Here is an 11,967-nt window from a genome sequence, read left to right as displayed (position 1 = left end):
ACGTCGCTGAAGTAGAAGATATTGCGGAAAGACTGAAGGTGTCTGTTGCTAATGAACATGCATTTCAAGAGGTAGATCGTGAGTCCCCAAAAAAAGATGACGAAATTGACGCATCTACGCGCCAAATAAGCGAAGTGATGTCTAATCTAGATAATGATAAGGGTGGTAGGATTGGTAAGTCTTGCGCTGATAAGCGCGGAGAGTCGAACAAAGCTGACTTGCCTGTGAAATCAGTTGCAATTTCATAGTCACCGATTATGGAGGAAGTGAGAGGTGATACAGTAGCTTCTATAGAGTTTGTGGCAGATGATAGCCTAGGGATAGAGGAACAAGATGTTCGTAACCCGGTCCAAACCGAAAGGAAGTTGTTTGTTGGAGGCGATGTACACAGAGGAGGAAATCGACATAGCTTTTCGGGAGTTAGAGGCAGCTACAACTGGGCTTGTCCAAGGTGATGAGGTGCATGACCAAGTACATGGAAAGGGAATGAAAAAACTGTTACAAGTTTGTCGAATGATAAACTGTTAGAGGAGAAGGAAGAAATTGCGGTTAACGATCAACCGTCAGAGGAGAAGGAAAAATTTGCGGTCAACGCGTCGCCAATGGATACACAACAATTGATAGAGTGTGTGTATTTCACTGTTGAAATTAATGAAGCTTTACGTGGACCTCCAGCGGCCGGGAGTGGTCCTGTTGCCGAGGTAATTCTTTGTGAAACTGTACTAATTATGTGTAACTCTTATGCCATTTTTGTATAACTTCAGTTTATTTTTCATATAACTATTAGTGCTTTAAATTTCAACTTCAGCTAATAGTATGTACAACTCCAGTAATTCTGATTGAAACTTATAATTAGGTGTAAGAGTTAGGCCAGTCTGTATAACTTCAACGAACATTATGTATAACTCTTAGCCCTTTATGTATAATTTCATCTAAAATTGGTACTTTTATAATATGTGTAACTCTAATGCTTTGTTTCTGTAACTCTTAGCCCTTTCTGTATAACTTTTATTGTTCAATTTGAAACTTCTATTACAAATAGCGTGGTGTCTAATTTTGTTTGTCTTCATTCAGGTCATTGTACAAAAGGCCGCAATTGAAAATGTGGAACAACAATATGTCAACGTGGTTGAAAATGTATTTGCTGATGATGGTGCGAAGGTCAACCCGGTGGATTAGTCAATGGAATGGAGTGTCTCTCATATCCCTCTGACTTTCTACAGCATGTCGAAATTGAATGAGGCATTTTCAGGAGTTATTGAGGTCGCGAGTAGTGTGGACAAAGAAGTAGGGCTAGTGGATAACAACGTTGGTTCCAGAGTGGAACCGGTTGCTCCACCCCCCCCCCCCCCATTTATGTGTCACGCAGTGACATGATCCACCATCCTTTCTTACTTCATTCAACTGCCCCCCTTACGTGTATGGACGGTTCACCGGAGAACCTAGGTTGTTCAATTCCTTGTGGGGCACCCGAGCCTGACCAGCACGTATGCTCACATTTGTTGCGCTTTAATAAGAAACGGTTCAAGACGGTTTTCAGTGTGAGTAAGGATGTCTTTGATCAATTTCACGACTATAACCCAGTGTAAGTAAAAGACGACTTTTCTTAGATTTCAATATGACACTTCAATAGGTGATAACAATGCGCCTTAGTTGCTAATTGGCTAATCCTTTTTAGGAACAATTGGTCACATACAACGAGCTATATTGCATACCTCGCGAGGATTTCCAGACGTTGATGCCGCCTGGAGTTCAACTCGTGAACAATGTCATGCACTACTGGTGTATACTACTCAATCAACTTATGTCCGAGAACACTGCACCTGAAAGTCCCGCTGTTTCTTTGGGCTGGGTCACGCTGTAAGTATTCTCCGAACAAAGCAAGTAATTTGTGACTATATGTACGTAACTTCTGATCTAGTCTGAAAACCCGTCTATCATTTTAATAAGACCTTGCAATTTCAATTTGGGATGGCAAAAAAAACAAGGTTGTTGATCAATCTGAATCATTTCATGCCGTGTGGAACCTATGGCAAGAGGCGTGTTCTAGTCTATTCCAACTGGACTCTGATATGGTGAGTTCATTTATCAATTTATAACTTTATCAGCTGAAGTTACACATTTCCTTATTGGAGTTATACATTTATTGATTAGGAGTTACACATATTGAGCATGAAGTTAATCATCCATTTAGTAGAATTTGCATAAAACTTGTAAATTTCGTCACTATAACTTCAATGTTTTTTGTTGCAACTTCATTTCACAATCACTGTAACTTCTAACACGTTATGTGCAACTCCAGTAATATTATGCATAACTCTTACCACTTTTTGTATAACTTCAGCTAACAAAGTATGTATAACTCCGAAATGATTGTGAAAATTCTAATTATGTGTAACTCTTTTACCTTTATGTTTAACTTCAACTTATATTATGTATAACTCTTAGACCTTTCTGTATAACTTCATCTTATATTATGTATAACTCTTAGATCTTTCTGTATAACTTCATTTTTTTGGTGGAATGTGAAAATTCTCATTAATATTTAACTTTGAAGTACAGACACCATTGACATCTTACAACAATATAAACCCAATAGAAAACAAACTACTCGGGTAGTTAGATTCACTAATCTAACCCACGCTAATTTTCGACTCCTTATCTTTTTTACATTAAGAGTATTCAATCTACCCCTAATCCTTTCCTGGATGCGCCTCACAATACAATCTGGATGCTGGACAAACTCCTCAATCCTGCATTTATTCCGAGCTTCTCAAACCAGATAGATCAAGCTAGAAAGTATAGCCAGTATGAGCTTTTTCTTCAGCAAGGATCTGCACCTCCATTTTAATCCCCGTGTAATCAGATCCCCTTGCCAGTCTACACATAGCCACTGCTTGATCTTGGTTAAACACCTGGTACGGAAACTACAATCAAATAACAAATGCAAATCTTTTCCAGGTTCTATTCCACACAGATAACACAAGCCATCATTAATCACACCAAAACGAGCTAGCCTATCCTTAGTCATCAACCTATACCGAACAAACATCCAGCAGATAAAATTATCCTTGAGTAAGCATAGTTTGTTCCATACCATAGGAATCCAATCTTTCTTAACATGATCACCAATCAATCATTTATACACCACAGCATCTGAGTATGGCCTTGCCAACCAATAATTGCTCATAAAACCAGTTGACAGCTTATCCTTAACCTTGCATACTTGTCTCCAAGTCCAGCTAGAGGAAGGTGAAGGAGTATAGCTCCACCGGTTAGCTTGCTTGATATATATATATATGTACCCACTTTACCCAAAGACAATCCTCTTTACTGGCAACCCACCATGTATATTTTCCAAGCATTGCAATATTTCTTAAATGGCACTTGACAATTCCCAATCCTCCATACTCTTTAGGTAAGCATCACTTGTCCTATGAAACAGCTGGAACCTTGTGATGTTCCTCACTTCCAGGCCAGAGATATGCTCTACAAATGCACTTCACTCTGTGAATCATTCCTTTAGGCAACCAAAAAATCCTTGCCCAATAACTGTGCAGTTAAGTTAAGATTGTCCTAACCAGAACCAATCTCCCTGCATAGCTGAGACGTTTGGCTCCCCAGCTCCTAATTCTTTCTACCATCTTTTCCACAAGTTTATTGCATTCCAAAATGGACAATCTCTTGTAAGAAATAGAGATACCTAAGTATCTAAAAGGAAAATTGCCCTTCTGAAACCCAGATATTTTAAGTATATCGTCTGCAACTTGGTTTGACACACCATTCATGTAAATATCATATTTTTCCTTATTCATACATAGGCCTGATGCTTAAGAAAAACTCAAAAAAGCCCTCATAATCACCTTAACAGACTCCTGGTCACCTCTACAAAAGATAAGTAAGTCATCAGCAAAAGCCAGATGACATAACCTTATTGCCTTACACAGAGGGTGGACCCTGAAAGAAGGCTTCAGAGTCACAATAGCAAGAATTCTGGTAAGATATACAAGGCATAAAGTGAACAACAAGGGAGACATGGGATCCTCTTGTCTAAGTCCCCTCATACCCTTAAAATATCCAAATTGAGAGCCATTAAGTGAAATAGTGAAGGTAGGTGTTGTCACACACTACATAATCTAATTGATCATCTTGGGGGGAAACTTAAAGGCATACAACATATCTTCAACAAAAGTCCACTCAATAGAATCGTATGCTTTCCTTAGATTAATTTTCATCATAACCCTGGGGGAGCAAACTTTCCTATTATAGAGCCTTACCATGTCTTAACAAATCAAAATATTATCCACAATCTCCCTATCATGGTTAAAACCACTCTGGTTTAAACTGATAATGTTAGCTAAAACCCCAGCCAACCTGCCACATATGACTTTTGAGATGCATTTATATAGAACATTGCAGCAGGCAATAGGTCTGAAATCCATCACTAATCCAGGAATCTCTTTTTTGGGAATGAGGGTCAAAACAGTGGAATTAATTTGCTTGAGCATTTTTCCATTTACAAAAAACTCCATCACAGCTTCAATGACATCTTCTCCAATCACATGGAAAACATCCTTAAAGAAGTAAGAAGAATACCTATTTGGTCCAGGCACCTTCTCATTAGGAATAGAAAAGAGAGCTTGTTTAATTTCATGTTCAGTTACTACCTGGCACAGAGTGAAGATATGTTCATCAGTAATAATTTTGCCCCTTCTAACAACCCATGGATTTACTCTAGTCACAGTTGCATAGCTTCCAAGCAATGAAATATAGTAATCAGTGAAAGCTTGTTCAATTGTTGAATTATCATAACAAAGTCTGCCATTCATATCCTTAATGGCAAGGACCTTATTCTGTGGTCTTCTAGCTTTAATAGAACTATGGAAATATTGGGTATTTTCATCATTACAGCACATCCATTGTATCTTTGCTTTCTGCCCCCAAAAACATGTTCTTAGCCTCATCTAACTCTTTAAAAGTGGTGGAGGCTATCCTTTCTTCAGTCTGAAGGATTAAGTTCCTTGGATCCATATGTAGCTTGGTCTGGACTTCAACAAGATAAGCTTTAGCAAAATTGGCGGCATTAAGTATACGCCCATACCCATCCCTATTAAGTTTATTAAGAAGGGATTTAAGACTTTTGAGTTTTTTAACCAACTGGAACATTTTGAAACCTCTCACATAACCATTCCATGTCTGTTGAACAATGCTAAAAAACTTCTCATCCTTACCCCACATGTTAAAAAATTTAAAACTATTCTTCTTTCTATCACAATCCTCCCATAGGCTGATAATGCAGGGGCTATGATCATATAAACCCTCGGGTAAAAAATTAGCTATGACAGCAGGGTCAGTAAAGATCCAAGAGTCATTGGCCATAACCCTATCAATCCTACTAAACACCCTGCTATCACCAGCCTGCTTATTATTCCATGTATAATAGGCATCAATCACAATTAAATCATATAAACCACACATATCCACACAGTCCTGAAATTCTCTTGTCTCAGCAGATGTGACAGTAGAACATATTCTCTCATCCGAATGAAGAACATTATTGAAGCCCCCCATGACAAGCCAAGGATCCACACAACTAGCCTTAATTTGTAGTAAAGATTTCCAAAGTTCTCTTCTATCATTGTCCTTATTACACCCATAAACCATAGAGCATACCCAAACAAATCCAGATTATAAGTGAGTAACATGTAAATGCATAACCTGTACCTCCTTCTGAATTACATTGACATTAAAGAGAAAAGGATTTAAGAGATCCCAGATCCCCTCCCATCCCTCACATCATTATTCACTTCAAATTTCCAACCATTCCTCAAATCATTTTGAACCTTACTAATATTTTTAGATTTAACCCTAGTTTCAACTAAGCCAAAAAAACCTACTTTATTCATGTGCAAGAGCCTTATTACATATCCTTGCTCATTCCTTTTATTCAGGCCTCTAACGTTCCAAAAACCAATACTAACCATGATGATTTATAGATAACTTCCCCTTACCAATGTTATTCAGAAGATTCTTTTTAATGAAGTAGTTAAGTACATCCATAAAAGTGGGTCCATTCTGAACACACCATTCCTCTCTTCTAGCAAACCTATTCAGAAATCTAGCAGGAGTAACAGAATTAAGAACAGAGCCTTGAAATTTCATGGGTGTCACAATAGCTGCAGGATCCAGAGTAGGCAGTACCTCGAGATTCTCTTTTTGTGTCACCTGTACCTGAGGTTTAGCCATAGGGACCGCAGCTTTAGGGACCCATACTTTCTGTACAGGCTTCTGTACTTTCCTAGGTTCCTTTTTCTTGCAGCACCCTATGGACATGGGCCACGTGTTAGGTGTACATGGGACACCGCCGATCCGTGGATATAGGCCACCTACACGCCAAGCAAATCTGTGGATGTATAGCGGTCGGAAAGCCACGTTTGGAGGCGTATAAATGCTTTCGACCGGATCGCTTTAGATCGTTCGGTTTCGTCTAGGCAAAGGTCTCGAAACGATGTAGAGATGTTTGGAGTTGCCACCAAGCAATGATGGGATGCTTGGAACCCGTTCGAAATCCACTTTATACCTAGATCAATCAAGGCAAAAAGCGGTGCTTCACATAGGTACTAAAAATAAGGACTCGTCCCCCATTTAGCATTTTATGCCAAAAATGACTCTCGTACACCCTGGATAAGGCCATACACTATCCAAAGGTTCTGATAAAGGGGTGAGGGTACGTATTAGGAAGCCCTTTAATCAGATACCCAATCTCGCCCGCGTTAGCGGCCTCTACTGGTCGATCGTGGTTGTTTAAGTGCAAGAGTTGATAAAACGGTAAATGTATGAATGCGCATCCAAAAGTCTTAACCTAACATGTGAAGATTTCCTAAGTCAGTTTGTTTATCTAAATATCAAGAAAATGATGTCGTGTTGGATTTAGATTGATTTGCATATGAAAACGGAAATTAAACACCCATTTACCAAGTTCGGATTATGATGCTTAACACGATCCATTTATTTGAAAAAGGGTGTTAAATTACAAAGTGTAAAAACGTAAACTCATCAATCTGATCCGTCACATATTCGGGTTAACCGTAATCAGGATTGTCCTAGACAAGTACTAAAACGAGGCAGAACAGTGCCAGGCAACCCTATAGGGGCGTGAGCCTATTGGCGAGGGAAGGGGCTCTGCCCAGGTTTTTAAAATACGAAAATAGACGGCCTCTTGGGAAGCGAGTCAGACGATGACCCAAGGGTCGTCTCCTGGTTGTTTAAAACCACTTTTGTGATTAAATGATTTGCATGACTTGGAATAATTACTATTATCTTAGTAATATTCGTTGACGGATTTTCAAGTTTGAAAAGTATAGTTTACAAATAAAAATGTAAAATATGTGTGCTTAACCATTTTATCACTGTTAGGCCTGAAAATCCGCAGACCTTCCTGATATTTATCTCACCTGAACCTGACTACCAAGCCGTCAGGGTGTCAGGCTATCAGAGTACATGAAGATAGGCGCCAGGCCATGGAGAGGACAACGGTCAAAATATCAGGACGATATTAGACCATATACGCGTATAATAAAGGAATTATATACGCAACATTAAGTGTGAAGATTACGCATTAAATGCAGTAATTAAGGGAGGAATAATTAGCAATTATTACTGGCAATTATGGAGAATATTCTGCCTTTAATGCCGGATCAAGCAGCCGTTCAGGGAAGGAGACTATATAAGGAACACTTTGAAGATTTTAGAAGGCATCTCATTCATACGCAAGAAGAAGCATATACAATACTTAGAAAAATACAAAGATTGTTATAATCATATAATTATTCTCCCAAATAAGCATAGTGAAATCCTCTCCTGGCTTGGTGCCCGTGGTTTTTTCCCATTCAAGGGTTTTCCACGTACAAAATTATTTGTCTTATTATTGTTGTTGTTATTTCATTTACAGCTTATTATTATACCCTGACGACCTGACCAACAGACTACCTAGAGCTAGTTAACCTTATACAACTCTACCCTGACCTTATTTCGCCTTACGCAAAATTCACACAAAACAATTGGCGCCCACCATGGGGCATCTATCTCTTTAAATCCTTTTTTCCTAATCTTACAAAAACTCAAAAACCTACAAAAATGGCCCGACCCACCGTTGAAGAACAATTGAATGCAGCTCTCCAAAAAATCGCTGAATTGGAAAGCCTGAAAGAAAAAGTGGCCCAAACTGAAGCAGAAATCCTGCAATTGAAGGAATCTGAGTCGGCCCTGAAGCAAAAATTGGAAAAAACCCAAGGGGCAGACTCTAGATTTCAACCAGGAACCCTGTTTTCATCAATCATTAAGAACATCGATTTTTCCAGTTTTGGGAGCCCAAGTATTCCTAAAGTCATTAACGTAGATGGTGATGATGAGCCAAAAGATGATAATAAAGAGAAACCTGATGAATCTGCAGCAGCCATCATGATGGCAGTAGTTCAGGAGATCAAGAAACTCAACGAAAAATTCGACAAGATACCAGGAGTACCTGCCAGCATGGAAGAAGCTGCCCCTGACAGCTATGCTGATTCGCCCTTCATAGACGAAATAGCAAAAGTAGACCTACCAAAAAAGTTCACAATTCCATCCATGAGAGTATATGATGGAACCACGGATCCACAAAATCACGTGGCTCTTTACAAGCAGAAAATGCTGGCTGCATCTATTCCCAGTGAGTTCAGACAAGTTTGTATGTGCAAGGGATTTGGAACGACCCTGGCTGGCCCTGCCTTGCAATGGTACATCAATCTGCCAACTGGCAGCATCCATTCCTTTGCCAACCTGATCAATAGTTTCAACCAGCAGTTTGCAAGTAGCAGGGAGTTGGAGAAACGATCCAGTGACCTTTACCGAGTTACACAGAAGCCTGATGAAACTCTCAGGACATTTCTTGCAAGATTCAACAAAGAGAAAGTGTCTATACCCAGGTGTGACATTGGAACAGCAGTGGAGGCATTCAGGCAGGGGTTACTACCATACAGTGACCTATACAACGAACTCACTAAGTATCCCTGCCACACTTTCGAAGATGTTCAGGCCAAGACTCTTGCTTTCATTAGGCTGGAAGAAGATAAAAGCTACAAAATCGGATCACCCAGTAGACCAAAGGATCATGAAAGAAGCAACAGGAAAAGCAACAAGGAAAATAATTATAGACCTTCCCCATATTCCAGGCCAGATAAGTCAGAAGTTAACCTGGCCCATGAGTATCAAGGTAAGGTTAAAGTTTATCCACCTATCTCTGAACATAACTTCGGTGTTAAAATGCCAGATTAATCCAGAGACTCGACAACATGGGATCACCATTAGATGGCCCAGGAAGTCGAAAAATCCAAATCCCAGGAGAGACAATTCAAAATGGTGTGAATTTCACATGGATATTGGACACACCACGGATGATTGTTTCACCCTGAGGAAGGAGGTAGCCTACCTGTTAAAGTCAGGGTATTTAAAAGACCTGATCAAGACGAAGGGCAGGAATGCAAACCAGGATAAGGAAAACCAGGAGCACAAGCAGGATCGTATTCTCCCTCCACCACCACCAATATATGAAGTAAAATTCATATCTGGCGGTTCGGAGATTTGCGGCCTGACAAGTTCAGCAGCAAAGAAGATAGCCAGGATACCAAGGACTGTGTCACCCTGCAAGCCGGACCTTGTCCCAACAATCACTTTCAATGATTGTGACCTGGTGGGCATTCCTGATGATCATCATGATGGCCTGGTCATTTCTATTCGATTGGGACACCACGGTAAGAAGGATCCTGGTAGATGGAGGCAGCTCAGTGAACCCGATCATGCTTGACGTCTCGAAAGCCATGAAGATAAACGAGGATCAAATCATCAAGAAATCCAGCGTCCTAGTAGGATTCAACGGTGAAACCAGGAACACCTTAGGAGAAATCCACCTCCCAACCTACGTGGAAGGAGTCTCATCCTATGAGAAATTTGGAGTCCTTGACGCTGTCATCCTACAATGTTATCCTGGCGGACCACTGGATTCACAATGTCAAGGCCGTACCATCAACCTATCACCAGTGTATCAAGATACCAACAGACCGGGGCATAGCCACAATCAAAGGGGATCACAAGACAGACCCAGAATGCTACACAGCAGACCTTGAAACCTTCCAAGGCGGTAAGTCCCTGCATAACAATTACGATGCCAGACCGTCGGGAGCACTTATGTGGCACCACCCCGAATGGAAACGGATCGGGTAATCCTAGACCCTGTACCCTGACAGGTATGTTTTGATAGGATCGACGCACCGGATAGTGTCGGACTGAACTGGTAAAATTCCTTAAAAATAAATCATCTTGGTTTTCTTGGTCACATTTTGATATGACCGGAATTAGTCTTGATATAATTACTCATAAGCTCAATGTTGACCCATCTTTTAAGCCTGTCAGCAGAAAAGGCGCAAGTTTGCAAAACAAAAGAAACACCATAATAAATGAGGAAGTAGAAAAACTCTTGGATATGGGGATGATCAGGGAAGTAATGTACCCTGAATGGCTGGCTAACGTAGTTGTTGTGCAGAAAAAGAATGGGAAGTGGAGAGTCTGTGTAGACTACACTGACCAACAAAGCCTCGTCCTAAAGATCCATTCCCCCGCCTCATATTGATGCCATGGTAGACGCCACAAAGAAAGCTACGAAATGCTAACATTCATGGATGCTTCCAGTATTCAATCGAGATAAAGATGCACCTGGCCGACCAGGAGAGTCTGCATTCATTACTGATCGAGGCATATCTTTGTTACACTGCCATGCCTTTTGACCTGAAGAATGCAGGGGCAACGTACCAGTGCCTGGTCAACATGATGTTTAAAGACCAGATAGGTGACATCATGGAAGTATACATAGATGACATGGTGGTGAAATCCAAGAATGCAGAAGATCATGTGAAGCATCTAGAAATAACATTTGAGATATTAGAAAAATATAACATGAAGCTAAACCCTGCAAAGTGCCACTTTGGAGTCTCTGCAGGCAAATTTCTTGGATATATGGTCACAAAGAGAGGCATAGAAGCTAGCCCTGAACAGATAAAGGCCATCCTGGAATTACAGTCACCCAAGTCTGTCAAGGATATCCAAAAATTGACAGGCCGGGTAGCTGCCTGAACCGCTTTATATCAAGATCCTCTGAGAGATGCAAAACATTCTAGAACCTCCTCAGGAAAAATAAACAAGTTCAGTGGACGGATGAGCATGAGGTAACTTTTCAGGATCTAAAATCCTATTTGTCATCTCCACCCTTACTGGCTAAACCAGAAAAGGGAGAACCTCTGTCGAATACCTATCTCACATCGACACAAGAATCGCGCATCTGGTGAAAGAACAGACGAAAAGAACATCCAGTCTACTATGTAAGTAAAAGCCTGCTAGATACTGAGTTGAGGTATGGACTACTTGAAAAATATGTTTTAGCTTTAATTATGTCATGTACCAAGTTGAGACTCTATTTTGAAAGTCACTCCATTATAGTCAGGACCAATCTACCCATAAAATCTGTCCTGCGTAAACTTGAACTTTCAGGCATGATGGCCAAATGGTCAGTACAGATTAGCATATATGACATCTCTTTTGAACCCGGGCGCGATCAAATCGCAGCCCTAGCGGACTTTGTGTGGTCGATTTTAGCCCTAACACGGAACCGGACCTAATAAAAGAGGTCAACCAACTAGAAAATAAAACCCTAGACCAAGAATGGACCCTATTCATAGATGGGACATCCAACGCCTGGGGACAGGGGTTAGGACTAGTACTTAAATCACCACGGGAGATGTGATAGCTCGGCCGTAAGTCAGAGTTCAAAGCTACCAACAATGAAGTGAATATGAAGCCCTGATAGCAGGCTTAAAGGTATGTCTAGACCTCGGTGTTCAAAACCTAAAGGTAAAAACTGATTCACTCTTAATTTCCAAT

The 11,967-nt window shown here is 40.4% G+C and overlaps 1 protein-coding gene across 1 annotated transcript; it reads right to left on the bottom strand.

The window, feature by feature from the left end:
- Positions 1–4,905: 4,905 nt before the first annotated feature.
- On the bottom strand, positions 4,906–5,664 carry LOC141595592 (uncharacterized). The gene has a single exon (XM_074415559.1). The coding sequence runs from the start codon at positions 5,662–5,664 to the stop codon at positions 4,906–4,908; it is 759 nt and encodes a 252-aa protein (XP_074271660.1).
- Positions 5,665–11,967: the final 6,303 nt, after the last annotated feature.

The sequence above is a fragment of the Silene latifolia genome, chromosome 8, assembly GCF_048544455.1.
Source record: "Silene latifolia isolate original U9 population chromosome 8, ASM4854445v1, whole genome shotgun sequence".
In the NCBI taxonomy this organism is placed as follows: Eukaryota; Viridiplantae; Streptophyta; class Magnoliopsida; order Caryophyllales; family Caryophyllaceae; genus Silene; species Silene latifolia.
Note: the sequence above shows the minus strand (reverse complement) of the source record. Positions and strands in the feature narration are given on the sequence as shown.